The 17,653-nt window shown below is 42.6% G+C and overlaps 4 protein-coding genes across 6 annotated transcripts; 2 read left to right on the forward strand and 2 right to left on the reverse strand.

Annotated features, from left to right (window-relative positions):
* Positions 1-871: 871 nt before the first annotated feature.
* Adgf-A (Adenosine deaminase-related growth factor A) lies at positions 872-17,214 on the reverse strand. The gene is made up of 4 exons (XM_064685255.1): positions 17,095-17,214; positions 2,213-3,202; positions 1,967-2,155; positions 872-1,905 (listed from the first exon to the last, which is right to left on the reverse strand). The coding sequence occupies exons 2-4, from the start codon at positions 3,047-3,049 to the stop codon at positions 1,282-1,284; spliced, it is 1,650 nt and encodes a 549-aa protein (XP_064541325.1). The 5' UTR covers positions 3,050-3,202; positions 17,095-17,214; the 3' UTR covers positions 872-1,281.
* Adgf-A2 (Adenosine deaminase-related growth factor A2) lies at positions 4,008-6,308 on the reverse strand. The gene is made up of 3 exons (XM_064685258.1): positions 5,315-6,308; positions 5,062-5,244; positions 4,008-4,722 (listed from the first exon to the last, which is right to left on the reverse strand). Exons 1-3 carry the CDS (start codon positions 6,224-6,226, stop codon positions 4,117-4,119), a joined length of 1,701 nt encoding a protein of 566 aa, XP_064541328.1. The 5' UTR covers positions 6,227-6,308; the 3' UTR covers positions 4,008-4,116.
* Positions 7,459-9,309, forward strand: LOC135430526 (uncharacterized). Its single transcript, XM_064685222.1, has 2 exons — positions 7,459-7,903; positions 7,970-9,309. Exons 1-2 carry the CDS (start codon positions 7,885-7,887, stop codon positions 9,205-9,207), a joined length of 1,257 nt encoding a protein of 418 aa, XP_064541292.1. The 5' UTR covers positions 7,459-7,884; the 3' UTR covers positions 9,208-9,309.
* Positions 9,814-14,131, forward strand: LOC135430558 (probable basic-leucine zipper transcription factor Q). Of its 3 annotated transcripts, none has more exons than XM_064685264.1 (12): positions 9,814-10,002; positions 10,101-10,368; positions 10,450-10,599; positions 10,670-10,735; positions 10,793-10,840; positions 11,388-11,603; positions 11,672-11,914; positions 11,994-12,122; positions 12,186-12,290; positions 13,023-13,233; positions 13,293-13,855; positions 13,933-14,131. In XM_064685264.1, the coding sequence occupies exons 2-12, from the start codon at positions 10,273-10,275 to the stop codon at positions 14,032-14,034; spliced, it is 1,929 nt and encodes a 642-aa protein (XP_064541334.1). In that variant the 5' UTR covers positions 9,814-10,002; positions 10,101-10,272; the 3' UTR covers positions 14,035-14,131. The 3 variants fall into 3 exon arrangements, with proteins under 3 accessions (XP_064541334.1, XP_064541335.1, XP_064541333.1); XM_064685265.1 differs by having other exon boundaries at positions 9,815-10,002; positions 10,796-10,840; positions 12,183-12,290; XM_064685263.1 differs by having other exon boundaries at positions 9,816-10,002; positions 12,183-12,290.
* Positions 17,215-17,653: the final 439 nt, after the last annotated feature.

Raw genomic sequence — 17,653 nt, forward strand, 5'->3', positions numbered from 1 at the left:
TCGAACCATGGCCAACAGATCCGCCATTGCCACTAAGCAGGAGCACGTAAAATTGATACATTTGGAGCACTGCTCAAAGCAATCATTGGGCCTCTGCAAGGCATTCCACATTCATTAAACATCGACCACTTTTCTGTGCACTCAGCAGCCCTCTGTAAGGCTAAGAGATTTATGCCCAGGTCGTATGTCAGCCTGCCAAATGCAGTGCACGGCATATCAGCTAGAGATGCAACTCAGATTACGTGGAAACTGTTTCTACGGAACGCTATTAATCGGTAAGAGTGAGATATGTCAGGTAAAATAGATATAAAACTCGTTTTCTAATTTTCATTTCAAATTTAACATGCACTTTATCATAATGTTACTCTCTATATCGGGTTGGACTCAATAGAATGGGCCTTAATTGAATGGGAGTTAAAAGATTAGTTGCAATAATTAAAAAGAAATATAATAAGACCCAAGCCATATTAATCTGATGGTAAATTTGTCCTCTTGGCAATTGTCATAATCTTTATAATGAAAGATTGTTTTTCCAAGCTCATTGCAAGTTTAACATGCACTTTAACATGATGTTGCTCACATCTTGGGTCGGAGCTGCACTAAATAAAAATTAAATATGACAAGACCAAACCCAAATTAACCTCATGGTATATTTGTCCGCCTGACAACTGTCATGAACCTTACAACGAACATAATAACACGTGCCCCTCCCTTGTTATATTGGATATATATCGCGAGTTCAAGGGAGAGTATCATAAGTAGTTTATTATGACTTTCAAGTTGCCATCTCCAGGCGCGGGCATGGCAATGCTTGACTGCACTAGTCATTACTTTAATCCTGAGGTTGCTTTTAGCTGGCAAGCCGAGAACATGGATATGAATTGCGGCATTACGAGCTAGTAAGCCGAACTCTTTATTCAAATGTTTTAGTACAAAGGCTTATAAACAGAGCAGTTAAAGTGCGAAATCTCTTATGTACTTAACGTGGAAGTCGAGTGTGCAGAAGAACTTAACACTATGCCTAAACACTAATCAATATTAATTAGCTTAAAACGAAATAGCGTACGGGATATGAATTCGGATGAGCAGGTGCGTGAATAGGATGCCAGTGTAAGAGCCTAATACACTGTGCCAGAGCTGAGTATAAACGAGGCATCCGGTGCCAATGTCCTCGTCGTGTAAGATAGGTCGGCTAGAATTCGGAGGCAGTCCAGACTAGCGCCAAAGGCTGGCGTTCAGGAGGGAGAACATAACCAGAAGCGCTGCCACCACCCGTGCTAGTCAATCGAGGTGCTGACTGGACGCACTGTTCGGCTGGACGTTGTTCACATAGTCCAGAAACTCATCCCATTTCGTCTGCCATTTAGAGAGCGCGTCGACCTTCTGGTCAACGGTGAGGGCGCTGTACTGAATGGAGTTGAGTGCCAGCTTCTTGAGCAGCCGCAGATCTGCATGCTGCGAGGCGATGCCCAGAAAGGCAATATAATAGTCATGGGACAAAGGTGTGGCCTTCCAGAAGCTTGGATCGTCGGATGATATGACGACGGGATAGCCATCGGCAAAGAATTGAGAGCAGGGATGATTACGAAAATCGCTGACCAATTTGAGCACCTGATTTGACACGGGATTCACCTCAATGGCCACATTCATCTTTCTGACCAGGCTCAGCGCGACCGGATGCTTGACCAGACCGAAACCATGACCAATGCGCTTGGTGCGCAGCAGCAGGGCATCGATCAGATTCTCATCGACGGAGGATCCGTACCAATTCGTCTCGCCTGCATGAAAATAGAAGTCAATATCCTCAGGCACTTCCAGCAGCTGATCAACGAAATCTCTAAGTGGACGGCCCACATCCTCCTGGCCAACCAAATCGAAGCCCGCCAAGAAGTCCGGGTACTTTTCCTGCAAACATGGGTAAGCGATTAATTCCCTTGCTAGGCTAGAGAGAAGCAGGTACACTTACCTTAACCTGCTTGAGGGTTTCAATGTAACGTGCCACGCCCTCGGCATCGGTATTGCGCAGGGGCGCATAGATCATGCGCGAACCTATGAAATCCTTGTTCTCCGGCTGGTTCTTGAACTTTTCCAGGGTTTCCACATAGATGCGCACAGTGTCCAGCGGTGTGAATACAGTTCCTTCCAAATCGTAGAGCTATGGAAATGTTCACATTTATTATCCAGAATTTGTTATTGATTTATCGTAACTTACTGTGGGAAGTGTGGAACGGAATTCCAAATATTGAACACCATCGGCCAAAAATTCCTGCAGCGCCTTGTAGTAATAATCGCCCCAGACTGGCGCATACATGAGCAGGCCATCAAGAAGTCCGAAGATTTCCATAAATCTGGACCAAGCTGCATTAATATCCTGAAAGTCTGTGGTCGGATAAAGGGTTAGACGCTCGCCCAAGTAGGTGTCCACCCTGTCTGCGCCGTACTTGGTGCGCACCTCGGACAGCAGGCTCCAGTCGCAGTTGTCTTCTGTCAAAGCCGTGGGTTTCTCCTTAGCAAAGCGCAGAGCTGAGGCGCTCAGGTCACCGGCCTGCTGGCAGATCCATAGATTATCATAATAGGTCAACTCAAGGATGGCCTTGGTGCTGCAGAGCGCCGTGTCATGGGCATGCAACACCGCACCCTTGGGCATGTGCTGGAGTAGCTGGAACAACTTTGTATTGTTGATAGCCTCGAGCACATCGAAGATGTGTTGCGATGGCTTGAAGAGATGCGGCGTGATTTCGCCCTGCTCAATCTCAGCCAGCTTGGCCTCCATTATGGTCGCGTTCGCCTGCAGCTCACGTGTGTTCAGCTCTATGTCGTAGCCGAGCGCTCTGGACTCCTCGTAGCGGAAGAGGGCATTGCGCATCGTCTTGTACGTATCCGGGCTGGGTCGGTTGTCGCCCAGCAATATTTCCACGTGCGATGGGCCGGCGCTGTAGAGCGATACGAATTTCGTGATGGTCAAATCTTTGGGCCGCGTGCGTGACTCAGCCAGGCCCAGAGATAGGCAGAGGCACAAAAGCGCGATTAGATTAGCTTTTTGCAGCATTTTACAGATTTATCGTGGGAGCGTGAATCGCGAGTCGGGAATCGGGAATCGGGAATCTTATGCGTGTGCGTCAATGTCCGCGGTACAACTGAGAACCGGGCACCTGGTACTGTCCAGTTTTATTGAGCAGTTTCGCGTGCCGTGCGACCTTATCTATAAAGAGTGAAACCGATTTGAGTGCTTTGGCATTATCTTTGATTTAACACGTGTTTCTGCATATGGGCGATAGCCGAAAGCCAAAAGATCTGATTGAATACATTTCCTGCGCGGCCCGCATCTCAGCCACAGGTTCAGCTGGCAACGGGCCCTAATCAACGCCAATCAGACAGGAATCTTGATTTATGAAAGCCAAAGATTAGATTACGCACGCCAGAAAAAAGGCATTATAAGTACGTTAGTACAGTAGTTCATACATAAACTCAAGTGCAATAGACCACATACATATTTTATGGACCTTCGATGACTGTTCAGGCAAGTACAATAACCGCCGCTCAAACAAATATCGAACTGAAGGAAATATGTTATAAAGCACTTCAACAAAAAACAAAAAAAAATAAAAATGATAAAAACCAATTATCATACAAAAGTGCTCTAGTCGGGAGTGCCCGACTAAAAAATACCCTGAACCTGAAAAAATAAATATTTTAAATATCTTCGAGCTATGCGTAATGAATCATGCCTAAAACTCGATATTTATCAATATTTAGGAGAATATATAAGATTGTTAAGCTCATATCGAGAATATATTTCAAATATATGTTCAAGTCCAGTCTGGAATTCCTCACTTCACACAGGCAGACATGGCTAGATCGATTCAGATCGACATTCTGATCAGGAATATATATACTTAATGAACGAACCAGCCTCCTTCTGCCTGTTACATTTGCATATTATCCACTTTCACTGTGTTCAGGGTATAAAAATAGCAATAGATGGATGAAAAGATAGATAGAGAGTAGTATTGTTGAGTAGGGTAGCATAATATTTATATGAAGATTCATAAAATATCTTAAACAATCAATTTATCGAAATTTGTAGAGCACGCCAAATTAAAAATATAAATCCAATTAACTGTGGCTGATAAAGTTCGCCACCCATTGATCCCAATTGTTATGCCAAATAGACATAGCCTTTTGTTTTTCGTCCGCGGTTAGGGCGCTGTACATAAACGAGTTCATGGCCAGCTGCTTGAGCAGACGCAAATTTCCCTGTCCATTGGCAATGCCAACAAATGCCACATAGAAATCATCGGTGAGCGGTGCCGAATTCCAGAAATATGGATAGTCCGAGCCAACAACGATGGGATAGCCAGCAGCAATCAGATAAGCCGCCGGATGTTGACTAAAATCGTTCACATATTGCAGATAATAATTGGACAGTGGACACACCTCGGCGGCAATCTTCAGCATCCTGATGGCCCTCAACATTTCCGGATGCAAAGGCAAATTCAATGAGTTACCCAGTCGCTTGGTGCCCAGGAGCAATGCATCTATGATATTTGTATCTGGCCCTTGGAGTGTGGAATTCAAACAACGCGATTCTCCCGCATGGAAATAAAAATCAATTTCCGTGCTAATATGCAAGAGTTGCATTGAATTTCCAAGCGGCTCCATATTGCACTCATCTCCAAAGTTGATCAGATCGAAGCCAACGAAGAAGCTGGGAAACTTGGCCTAAGGACAACGACACAGTTCAATGGCAGCTGAGGAAATGTAAATTCGGTGCGCCGAAGACTTAAATACCCTAACGAAAAAGCTTTTATCAACTTTCTATTTCAGCTATACTTGATAAAGTAGAAGAGTATTCGTTCAATTTTCAAAAGATTTAACTGCCGATAGAGCTTACAATTCTCAACAAGTTAAAGCTTTGAAAGAGGGAATCAGGTACTTGCAAATCTGCAACCAGTTTGCCTAGAAACAGATAGGCAGACGGACAAGACTATATCGACATGACTATTGATGCTTCTGACACATGATCCGGCATGGACAATTAAAACAACTTGAATCGCATACCTTCAGAAGACGGGCATTTTCTATATAGGTGTCCATGCTGCTGTCATTATAATCCCGCACTGGGGCGTAGATAAGCTTGATGCCAATGAAATCATCGTGAGAGGATCGGAATATGTTTGTAGCGGTAAGAAGTGAATAGGCCGTATCCCAAATGGTATAGTTAGTGCCAATCAAATCATACATCTGGGGAGCAGGTGGCATTTAGATATGCATATGAGATGTGTAGAAAGGAGAACGCCTCCTAGTTACTCACAACTGGCAGCGAGGAGCGTAGCTCGACATAACTGACGCCATCGGCATAGAAATCCTCGAGCATGCCGATCAAGAAGGTGGGCCATATGGGGCGATATGTGATCAAGCCGTGGATGAGACGATGCGCCCGTCTCATGTGATTGGCCAAATGGGTGGCGTTCATGAAGCCGTGAGCATTAATGGACAGACTTTCGCGTAGCCTCTGGATATATGAAGGATCGTACTCCATTCGGATGGTGCTCATTTGCATCCAGGTGCATTTGTAATTACCCTGCGGCTTGATTCTCGGATGGGTTAGCGAGAAGCGAAAGTCCTCAAAGGTACCATCGAGGCCCACACAGGTCCACAGATCAGAATAATTGGTTAGCTCAATGAGCAGATCCGTCTTGAACATGCCCGCATCGTGCACGTGCAGGAGCCCGCCCTTGGGCATGCTGCGCAGCACACTATAGAGATCTGTCTCATTGAATTTGTATTTGGCTAGAAAATGTGGTCGGGGCTGATAATCGCTCCAGATGTGATGCAGTTCTTCGTCCACCTGCTTAATGGCCAGCAGACGCTCATTGGCAACTTCCTCAAGTGGGTTCAGCTTCACCTTGCCGCCCACGCGACGCCGCCGCTCCCGCATCAGGAAGTCCTGACGCAGCCTGGCGAAGCGCTGTTCCGGCGAGCACGAGTAATAGTCAACGCTTAAATATACTGTCCATACCAGCGCCAATATCATTGTGCTGATCAATATGATCAGGCTGATATGCCAGCAGATGTTGGCATATTTGGCAGTACGATCCCGATTCAAGTCGTCGCCATCATCGCTGGGTATTGGCCGCGCGGGCGCATTGTCCACAGGCCGGATGGGATTGCGGTGCGGACATTTGGGCAAGCTGAATTGCCATTTACCACTTCTGGTTGCCATTACCAAAATTTTGAACTACCAAATTTTTTCCAAAAATTTTTCAGAAACTTTACGTTCGACTTGTATGCTAAAAACAAATCATGACTGGAGCTGAGACTTCCAAATCGGACCCAGCTGAATGGAAAAGCAAAGTTTCATGTTTCGACTGGTAAGTCGGATGATCTATGTATTTAAAAAGAAACCCAACATCAGTGCGATTATCTCGATCAGTGCACTTAAGACTCTATCTTTTAGGCCTGCGCCTTGGCGTCATTGCCATGGTTGCCATATGTCCGCACATATTTATCATGTGGCAACTTCTGCCGCTCTTTAAAAATAACCCAAACACTCGGCGAGCGATAAACGGCAATCGAAGTGCGACGGCCTTCGCTTGAAGTAAAAAACAAGAGTTCTATAAATGGGTATGCCTGGCTAGAAGATACCCTGAACCCAACTCCGATTATTTTCCAATTTCGGGGGGAATGAGGAAAGTGAAGTATTCTTTCTCCATAAAGTAAAATAGTCTTGTTTTTTACTCTGAGAATTGCTTAAAAATCCTTACTTAAAAATCGATAAATATCGATATTATGAAAATGGAAAAGATATATATATTTCAAATTTCAAGTCTGATAGTCCTCAAGTGCGACGAGCTCCTCCAGCCGGGCGCCCGACACAGCTTGTCGCCCATATCAAGGGTATATATTTGTTCTTGGATCGTGATGCTCTTTCTTTTGCCTGTTACATACACTTGCACAAAACTATTATACCGACTTTACCCATCATCTCTGTGTACAGGGTATGAAAACAACTCGGAGTGCGGACTTTGGGCGAGCGTGTGCCTGCCAGGGGTTGCATTTATTTTCGTAACGCCGGCAGCACCACTGCGCCCACCACCACCAACACCACCAACAGCGGCACAGTGGTGAGTGTGAGTTGATTTAATGATTAAAAAAAATATATTTTTCTGAGTATGTAGGTATAGAGTGTAAATATATTATATAGTATAAGTCATATAATTGATGTATTAAAAATGGTATAATGCTTTAAAAAAACGTAAGGAACATATATTCTTAATCTTGACAAGCTGCGTTGATATTGCTTTATACGTCTATCTGCCAGTTCTCTTGAAAACAATTTTTTTAATTCTTAAGATACGTCTTTTGGCTGCAGAAAGCCTGTGCAGCTAGAGAAAGCAAATAAAGCAAAGTTTTAATAAATTAGCTTAACAATAAAAGTAATATAAACTAAAAAAATAGAGAGAAGACGGTCGAATTGGACAACTTTTCCACATTCTTGCTACGAGCTAAGGGTTGAAAATCTTCAATTTATTCCAATCTCAAATTAGCAAAGACACGATCGTATACAAATATTCTATATAAAATAGAAAGATTTAAGTCTTGACACGCCCAATTGCCCAATTTTTCAATTGCCATAAAATAAAACCCGGCACACTGTGCAAACTGCTGCTTACAACAAATGCTCTGTGGGTGTGTTGTTGGTGGTGTTGGTTTCGAAGTCGCATGCGACGCATGCCACACAACTGAAGTCGCAAGCGGTTCTTAGCAGCTGACTGGGACCGTGATTCAAAACGGGGGTTGCGCCCGGCACAAGTTGCATGCAGCAGCGGCGACAGCAACTCGTCAGTTGGAAGTGCGTACTTGGCGAGGCAAGACAACGAAATGCAGTTAAGGCAACAAGGTAAGCCATACACACATCCTGTCCAGCCCAAAGCACAATTGAACTCCTTTACTTCCGCCGCCGCAGCTACGGCCAGCTCGCTGGAGACGCTCAACGATGACTGCCTGCTGCTTATCTGCGCCCGGCTGGCAATTGGGGATCAGTTCGCGCTGCTGCAGCTGGGCGGCAGGCTGCGGCAGCTGGTGCTGGCGATTTGGCGGCGCAAATACGCCAGCGCATTCGATTGGCAGCGGGAGCCGCAATTAAAATGCCTAAGCGCCCGCGAGCAGGGCCAGCTGCTGGGGCACATGAGCCGGCTGACACGGGCGCTGCTTAATCTCAGCGTTGGCGAGCACCTGCCGGCCTGGCTGAGTGGCAGCTCGCTGGGGAAGCGGAAACGGAAGCGCATACGCATGCCACACATGCAAAGGCTTAGCTTTAGGGCATGCAGCTCGGCAGCGCTGCTGCGGCAACTGCCTCGAATTTGCGAAAACCTTGGCCAGCTGCAGCTGGGCGCCTTTGACAGGCTGACGCCCGCGGAACTCTCCACGCTCTTTGCCCAGCTGCCACGTCTGAGTTTGTTTGAGCTGCTGCCAGGCAGCATCTGTGGCGCTCCGGCCGCAGCCTTGGCCGACATTGAATATTGCCAAACGTTGCAAACGCTGAAATTGCCGGGGTGCGCGTTGCGGGCGGCGGGCACGCGAATTGCACGAATACCGCAGCTGCGCCAATTGACAGGCTTCCTCTGCTCCAGCACCTGCCGCAGCAGCGGCGACATTGACGACGACAAAGCGCAGCCAAATGCTGGCACCTTGGCCACAGCGACCATATCCGCTTGCCTGACGGCGCTGAGCGTTCGCAAAGGTGGTGCTGGTGGTGTCGCCTGTCAAGTTGTGGGGCTGCATTTGCAATGCCAACTCGATGCCAGCCTGCCGCGACTCCTGGCCGGCCACTCGAGTGTTGTGCAGCTAGAACGCTTCGCTTGGCACTCGCAGCTGATGGTGCACTATGATGCCACCGATGGCAGCATCAAGTGGCTGCCGCAGGCGCCGCAAGTGCCGCCCGCTATGCTCCGCTTTATTGTCAGTCAGGCGGCCAGCTTGCGTGAACTGGATTTCATGCGTAATGTGCATGCCACGCCCACATTTCTTAAACAACTTGCCGAACAGCTGGGGCCACCCAGCAAGCAGCTGGCCGTGTGGCATGATGCCTGCCCCAGGGCCCGGATGTCAGGCGAGGAAACGGATATGGACAGCAGTAAAAACGACTTGGCTTTTGTGGAGTTGCAATTGAAACAGTTGGCTAATAAAAAGCCGAACTGTTGATATGCACAAGGGGAATCAGTGTAGGGCATCAAAAGGGTATTATCGACTAATAGTCGGATTTATATAAATGCTTTGTAAAATTATAGACTTTAGTCAAGAATATTTAAAGATATTAAAATAAGAAAAAAAAAATCCTTTAATTTTTAAGGAACTTTTTGCTGATTTTAAATTTTAATACAAATTATAGGGTATATGTAAGTTGACTACATGATTATTGCTATTACCTATTTGGCTTAAAATACAACAGTAAGATTATCTTCGTATTTTATAAGCTAAATTAGGATAGCTGAAGTCGCGACTATAAAATACCCTGTACGAAGTTTAAAAGTACATATGATCAAAGATACGCGCCTTTCAGATATTAAGAATGTTTACCTATTTCATTAAAAATATGTGTATAACTTGGACCTGTCAAAAAAATCTAGTTTTTTAAAATCTAAATGAATAATATTTTTAGATAAACTGAAATTTATAAAGTAGTAGTTCAATTATTGATTATTGAAGATTTAGAAAATTTTGCTATTCATATCAGAAACTTGTAGCAAAATTTAGTTTAGTTTACTTTTCACAAATGTAGTTAGCTCTGATTCTTGTGTTCTTTGGACGCCCATTTCTTATGTTATTTAGTTTTGACATCGAAATCCATAAATTTAATATAAATTTTGATAAAAATGCCAAACCGTTTTTAGCACGATTAGGCAACAAAATTTTGCGTTCAAGCTTTGCATAGAAGAGTCGCAGCGCATATTTGAAATCCATATTTTGATCGACGCGTGCCGGTAAAATAGATCGCATGTAAGTACTGCCCGGAGAGGATGCATCTGGCATCTGTGACTGCAATCTGTAACACCAATGTGTAAGATATGCCAATCTATTCCCATGGACACTGTTAGAAACTCTGTGCTGCTGCCCGATGAGCTCTACATTGCTTTGAGTCGATTCCTAAGCTACCAGCGGGAGCAGAATAAGGCTGCCTCGTGGCGACATTGCTCCGAAAGTGACTCCGATGAGACGGTCGACGCAGCATACGTTAAACACATCTGCCACAAAAACTATCAACCAATAATGCGTTCAAATAAGCCTCAAGATGCAACCGATCCAGCGAAACGTAAACCCACGCCGAACAATGTCCAGGATGTGCCAGCACCAGCACCGCAATTGGTAGGTGTTCAGGCTAGAATACTAAATGATTCTCCCTCTCTCTCTCTCTCCTTCTCTCTCTCTCTTTTTGTTTTCAAGCAGCTGCCGTATCCGCAGGAATTTTGGAATACCGTGCAGCCTCAGACGTCCAGCATAGTGCGCAATGCGAGCGATCGTCGCGCTCGTTCCTTGAGCGCTCCGGCTTCTCACACGGAATCTCAACGCACGTGCCTTAGAGGCGCTGATAATTTTGTGAGTATCGATAAATAAATTTGGAAGTTCGTGCAGCAGGGAAAAGTTAATCACATATCTTTGACTTTAGTGCGCCGTTCAACCAGATAAGGCAAATAATTACCTGGGCTTACAGCCAACTGGTGCCTACGTAAGCGTAAGTGGCTTACTCGTATTGAACATCTTATACATCACAATGTAATCTAATCTCTAGCAGACACAACAGCCAACGCCAGCAATACCAACTAGGGATTGCTCAGCGGTAAGTCGATACAACAAGTCTAATTTTAAGTAAATATTCTAGACATAATTATGGCACCTTAATCTAATTAAGCGCAAAGCTCTTGTTTACAGTGGAACATGGTTGAAGTATTCAAGTAAAGTATATGCCAAAATGTTCCAGAGCTGTAAATACGAAAGCCTGCCTACCAAATTTGGTATCTTATAGATTTTGATTTAGAAAATCGATTATTATCGATATTATAGATATGGGTCGAGGTATCGACAACAAATGATAGACTTGTACTGCGTATGGTATATAGAAATATATATTTCAAATTTTAAGTATTTTGCAAGATCGATGCGTTCACACAGACAGATAGATCGACTAGGCTGGTCGTCCTGCTCAAGAACACATATGCCTTACATAGATTTCCACAAAAGAATTTCTAGCTTTAGCTCAGCACTCAAAAGAACTGATTAAGCTAATTTGTATTCAATTATCCGCTCAAGAGTTAGCCTAGTCTTCCATTAAAGCTCTTTGCAATGCATTTTCGTTTTGCCTAATATATTCATTTTGTTCCCGACAGTGTCCCAATAGGACTGGCAGCAGCAATGCCTATACAGTGCCCAGCAATGTGAATCCCTACGATATGATGCAGCAACAAACGACAAATCCAACGAGTGACACCGTCTTTGACCTGAGCTATGAGAAATGGCTGCGACAGCAAAATCAGAGACAGCAGCAGCAGCCGCAACCGGGCTATAATACTTGGCAAAGGAACGATCAGACCTTAGATAATTTTGTGAGTAGCTCTGCAAAAACTTGACTGCTAACGACAACCCTCATGAGTTGGGTGCATCTTTTGATTAGGAGCCTGCTCTGAACAGCACCATGATTGCCAGCAGGGCGCCCTCTAAGCGTATGTCCAACGCAAAGCTGCGGCAACAGCAGCAGCAACAACAACAACAACAACAACAACAGCAACAACTGCAGCAGCAGCAGCAGCAACAACAGCTGCAACAGCAGCAGCGGATAGCAGCATGTAACTCTTCCGGAGTAATATATGATCAGAGTCAGGGTCAAGTATATTCCGGATGTTGCATGAAACAAAGGGTGAGCTAAAGTTGATTTTTGCCTAGATAACCGTACAAAATTCATTATTCTTTACTTGTTTTTTTACTTTCCAATCAAGCAACCGCCTTCAGTTCCCAGCCAGGCACAATACCCGTGCCAGCAGCCGGCTGCAGCCCCCAGCCAGGCGCAATACACCTGCCAGCAAAGGCCACCAACAGCTATGGAGATGCAGCGTCAGCAGGCACAGGTAAGCACAGGTATCTAATCTAAATGTTGACCTCTTATTAGCATCAGATCACAATAAAAGCAGCGTGAAATGCTCGAAACGTACGACAATACGACCTATATTCAAATGCCCCCGGCACAGCCACAGAGGCCGCCCTGCCTGAGACCCAATGTTCAGCAGCCACCCAATGTGAGTAAAAGCAAGAAAACACTATCTTCGGCATGCCGAATATTTAATACCCTTGCAGTCATAAGGCTGTATATAATAGTCAAGCTTTTAGCTTGCGAACTTAGTGAATATATTTGGAAAAAAAAAGAAAAGCAAAGTTTTCCAAAGAAAAACTCATTATTCGTACAAATTGTCCTATAGAGAGCTGATATTATAATAGTCCAATGTTGATAATATTTTCCTGGGCAATAATATATAAATACCTTGAAAATTTATATATATTTATAAAATGTTCCGATATAGATACGATGTTGCTTAGTTGTGAGGAGTACAGAAAAGTCAATTAATGCCGAGTAGGTTCAAGAAACATGAAAATGTTTTTCAAACAAGATCTTAAATATTGACCAATCGCTCCTATAGAGTTATATGTTATAGAAGTCTACTCTTAATAACGTTTTTATCATATGTAAAGGGTATAGGTAAAAGGTATATAATTTAGTGACCAGTTCCGAAAGACACCCCTGTACAAAGTTTCATGATAATAGATATTGGACCCGGGAGACTAGTTTCGTATAGAAAGAGACGGACGGATAAGCTCTTGATACTGGTCAAGCGGATATATTTCATATAGACTCGGAGACGTCTCCTTCCATGCGTAGTACACATATGTATAAATTCATTCAATATTCCTGTAAAGGATATTATAATTTCGACACGAACACGACATTCCAAACAACTTTTGAAATGCCACAGGTCACGTTCTGCGATCAATATATGATGGCTGCAGCTGCCAGTAGAATCCAACCGTGTGGCAATGTTGCCAGCGATAGTTGGCCGAGCACGAGCCACAATACTTGCTATCCGCCTCCTTGTCGGCCTGCCACGGTCATGGCGGCGCCCAGCTGCTCCATGCAGAGCCAGGCAACCACATCCCGATTATTGCCGTTTAACGATACTTCGACGCGTAAGTGTGCGCTGTCTATATATGACTTGATCTACTCTTAAAGGCCCTCTCATCCGCAGCTGAGGAGCGTTATATTCAGCGCACCAATACGCTCTTCTTCAACGCATTGGTCATGGACCAAAGCTGCCCGGGAATTATACAGAGTTCCCTTGATGGTGTCGAGGACTTTAACGCGTACGCCTTCGACATTGCATTTGCCGGCAGCATACCAGAAAAGCCATACCCCATCGATCCCATAACCATGGTGGAAGCCATTAAACTACGCATCGATTTTGAGCGAGAGGAGATTCGGAAGAAGTGTCCACCAGATGCAAAAATGAATGCCAAGGACAAGTCCAAGCGGGATGCTGACACGGATAGTCTATCGGATAGCAGTCTAAGAAAAGCAAAGGGAAAGGACAGAGAAAAGGAAAAGGGACGGTATTATGCTGGTTCAAGCATCTGGAAAAGGCAAAAGAAGCCCGGAGACACGAAATCAACAAGCGGAAAGACATCTACTACACCCCGAGAGATAAGCGACATCGATAGACATTTCTCTTCCAAGAACAAGACGGAAGTAAACGACGGTGTGCTTGCATTTCTGAAGGCCGAAAATTCTTATAAAAATGGACCCATACCCACGGTAAGTTTTGTTAATATAATATTAATATATCGGTATGTTATCTATATGTATATATTTATATATATACCCCTCTGCAGTACAATGACATTTCAGCCGATATCCATTCACATGAATCCAACTTTTTTGGCTTGCCTATCAAAATGAAGATCTACACCGCAACGACATGGCCCACTGAATAGCTCACCTGATGACCTCTATGGAAAATATTATGGTATCATCGTTTTAAGGAATTGATTATTTAAATAATAAATAATAAATGTAGTGTTAATTATATAACGCCTAGAAGTCCTACAGTTTACGAAAAGTGTGAAACAAAATATCTTTGAAAATGATTTTGAAGCCCATCAGATGGCCAACTTAGATGGCTAATTTCCGCCAATTTACCACAGTTGCGGGTGGATTTCCGAAATCGGTGAAACACGCACTCATTTTTATATAGGGCTTTGAAAATAAGTTTGACGAAAATCGGACTAGACTTAATGATTTTTCATTGAGAACTTTGGAAATGAATTTGAACGTGAAACTTCACCCACCAATTCTTTCATCCACATTTATACCAAAAAGGAATGGAATTCCCCAATATCTCGTATTAGCTTGCACCTGCATCACATAAGGTAACTACAGTGAATTGATCACCAATCAAGCCAAACAGTTTTATCAATAAAGATATATTTACACGAATGAAGCAAAGAGCTCTAAGGTATATACCATATGCTTCAAGTTAAAATTAAAATTTGAACGATTCTTACTCACAGAAATATAAAAAAAATGCAGGCGCAATGTGTCATGAAAAGCAAGCCTATTTTACTCATGTGGTTACAGGGCATAAATATTTATTTTGTACATTAATTATTTTAGATTATTAATTTTGATGACTATGAAAAGTCTGCACATGCCTGTGCCTCACTCATTAAATAGTCATATTTTAATTTTCACTATTATTTCTCTTTGTAATATACTTATTTCTATATTTGGAAAATTCGTTGGTCTATTTAAAATGAATTTTAATCATTTTAATTTCATTATTTTATTTACGACTTTCATATAACCCACAACAAAAGCTATGAACAATAGAAATAATTATCGACTGCAATTTATCAACAAATTGCGTAATATGTATGAAGCTGCATTAAGTCAAATTGGGGGTACTCGTGTGCCCATAATATTTGTACGTAAATAATTAATTATATCACAAGCCCCAGAAGGAGTTTGCACAATTTTCTTTCTAAATATATCAAAATCAAAAATAATTGCAATCCACCTACGTTGAGAATAGTTTATGGAAAATAATTGAAAAAAGTCGAATAAAACCTTTTTTGGTGTTATTCGCACAGCTTTAAAAACATGTTCGAATATTTACATTTAAATTCATTGAAGACCTACTTTGTATTTTCCTCCAAGGAGGAAAATTAAGGGCAACAATCGCACGTTATATGTTTATTAGCTCAGTTATAGGTGTGTACCTAGTTTTGCATGCGTGTGCGTGTGCGTGTGCATATGTGTGTGTGTATGTATGTATATACACATATATATATATACATGCATATGGGTGTTTATGCACTCGTGTCTTCTTACAAATCGTAGACCTAGTTTACATGCAGCTAAGTTGCAATTTAAATAAAACGTCTTTTTAAATTAAGCCCTTCTACTCGATTCTCATAAATTCTAGTAAGCCCTGCAGGTTTTTATGCTTTGACTAAGTGTTTTTATGTTGTGTGCCAAGTGTTAAAAGTGTTTTTTGCATGTAAGTTATTATTTAAGTAAGTAGGTATGTGGATGTATGTATGTATGTATGTATGTCTGTATTTATGTATGTATGTATGTATGTATGTATGTATGTATGTATGTATGTATGTATGTATGTATGTATATATGTATATATGTATGTATGTATGTATGTATGTATATGTATGTGTGTATTTCTGTATGCATTTTTGCTTTTATGTGGGTATGTATGTAACGCAGACTTACGCTGCACAAAAAAACAGACAAATTGAAGTAAGGCACAGGTTTTCATGCTTTTATTATAATAATTAAATTTACAAGTGTCCGCTCATATTCTCATTCTAATTTACTTTGTTCTTTCAGCTATGTGTCTCCCTCCACCACTAGATGGCAGTAAAATAAACGACGATTGTATGTGAATTCTTGGGTAAGTACATATTTATACATATAATTCATCAGGTATAAATAAGAATATATATTAAAGCAATTCAGAGCTGAGCAAGGGCTTTCAACTAGTAAAATATATGGTAGTTGGGAATATAAGTGTACTATGCTCTCTCTCTGAATCATTTTATGAGTACAGGGTGTTAATATCGAATAACGTGTGATAAGAAAATAAAAAGAAATGATGATAGGGCAAGGCATGGAAGCAAAAGTCAAAGAGAACAAGGCTGACGGCTGTGCGGGTGATAAAACTAAGTGGAGCAACTCTAAACTCATATATGTTTGTCTGAATGACATATATATAATGTTGCAGTATAAGAGCATAGAATTGAACATTGTTTTCATGTCTCCTCTTCCTCTCTCTCTCTGTCTCCCTTGCTCTCTTTGGGCTAATGAACTCTGCAGAGCGTGTGGCGTCGCGTGGTTGACAACAAAACTAAACCAAATTGAAAGCAAAACCGAAAGCAAATATAAATATAAATACAAATCAGCTGGTCGCCAGTCGCTGGACTGGGCCACTCGCAACTGTGCAAATACGTAATATCCAACTCAAAAGGTGTCGGCGGTGCCAATTTTAAAACCTCTTTTTCTACCAATTGGCACCACAAAGCACCACACAAAGTGTATAAAAGCTTAAAAGCAAATTGGCCTTTAATTTGCATGCGCAGTTCTTTCTCAACTCTTATTTAAAATTTGTATGTTTTTTTGTTGCGTGAAATTTAAGTGGTTGAATATGCGGCTTCATATTTTTAGCTGACTAGGCAACTAGCGCTTGTTTATATTAAATAACAATAGGCCAACAACAACTGCATTAATTATAGTTTTTTTTTTGTGTGGAAATTCGGTGTAAAAACTAATTTGATTTAATGAATTTATGCTGTGTTTTTTAAGCATTCAATAAAAAAAGGCTTGTGTGTGTTTATGCATTATTTAATAATCCAGTTAATGCCGCAAATATTTGATAAGCCTCTTAAATGCGCACTTTAATGCAGCAAATTGAATTTATTTGTTTATCGGAATTAATATATATGTAAATTATGTTTGTTTTGTCATATTCACTGTTATTTTACCACTTGGTGCCGGGCGTCAAATTCGATGCAAAGGGTGAAATTCGTTGCGAGGTTCTCGGACGCGATCTGCACGCCAAACACGCGTCTCAAAGACTGATCAGTCGGTGCCGACATTTCCACGAGCGAACCACAACTCGAACCCGAACCCGATTCCGTTTCTGATTCTGATTCCGCTTCCATGCTCTCAGCACTGCGGTTAGTGTGCGGGGGGAACGCGCAGCATGGAACAGGAAACCTTAATGATCGTAAAGTAAACAACAAAAGTACTTCTTTTTTATTTGTTTGTCAAAAATGATATAACGAAAGTAGCCCGAGTATGAGCTATAGGTAATGACACTCTCTGTAAGCAGGGCACGTCAACGTTCTGGAGAGCGGGAGCGCAGACGAGAGCCGGACTGAGAGAGCGCCTTGTCACGGCGCGTCACTTTCCCTTTTGTATTTTCAATGTTAACTCTTTTTTTTTCTATAGAGATAATGACAGCACAGTGCCGGGTGCCCAATTTGGTTGGGTCCGTACACTTGTCAACAAGCTCATCCATAAGCAGATAAAATTCAAGAG

The sequence above is a fragment of the Drosophila montana genome, unplaced genomic scaffold, assembly GCF_035044405.1.
Source record: "Drosophila montana isolate Dmon_TW-CO22-7 unplaced genomic scaffold, ASM3504440v1 contig_3029_1, whole genome shotgun sequence".
NCBI lineage: Eukaryota > Metazoa > Arthropoda > Insecta > Diptera > Drosophilidae > Drosophila > Drosophila montana.

Bases quoted from the DNA above. Each gene is read 5' to 3' on its own strand.
- Adgf-A (XM_064685255.1), bottom strand. From the start codon at position 3,049: ATGCTGCAAAAAGCTAATCTAATCGCGCTTTTGTGCCTCTGCCTATCT. The intron at 2,156-2,212 runs GTAAGTTACGAT...ACATTTCCATAG, and splicing joins TCCGTTCCACACTTCCCACA to CTCTACGATTTGGAAGGAAC. The intron at 1,906-1,966 runs GTAAGTGTACCT...CCATGTTTGCAG, and splicing joins AAACCCTCAAGCAGGTTAAG to GAAAAGTACCCGGACTTCTT.
- Adgf-A2 (XM_064685258.1), bottom strand. From the start codon at position 6,226: ATGGCAACCAGAAGTGGTAAATGGCAATTCAGCTTGCCCAAATGTCCG. The intron at 5,245-5,314 runs GTGAGTAACTAG...CCTGCTCCCCAG, and splicing joins TACGCTCCTCGCTGCCAGTT to ATGTATGATTTGATTGGCAC. The intron at 4,723-5,061 runs GTATGCGATTCA...CGTTGTCCTTAG, and splicing joins AAAATGCCCGTCTTCTGAAG to GCCAAGTTTCCCAGCTTCTT.
- LOC135430558 (XM_064685263.1), top strand. From the start codon at position 10,273: ATGCGTTCAAATAAGCCTCAAGATGCAACCGATCCAGCGAAACGTAAA. The intron at 11,604-11,671 runs GTGAGTAGCTCT...TCTTTTGATTAG, and splicing joins ATCAGACCTTAGATAATTTT to GAGCCTGCTCTGAACAGCAC. The intron at 11,915-11,993 runs GTGAGCTAAAGT...TTTCCAATCAAG, and splicing joins GATGTTGCATGAAACAAAGG to CAACCGCCTTCAGTTCCCAG.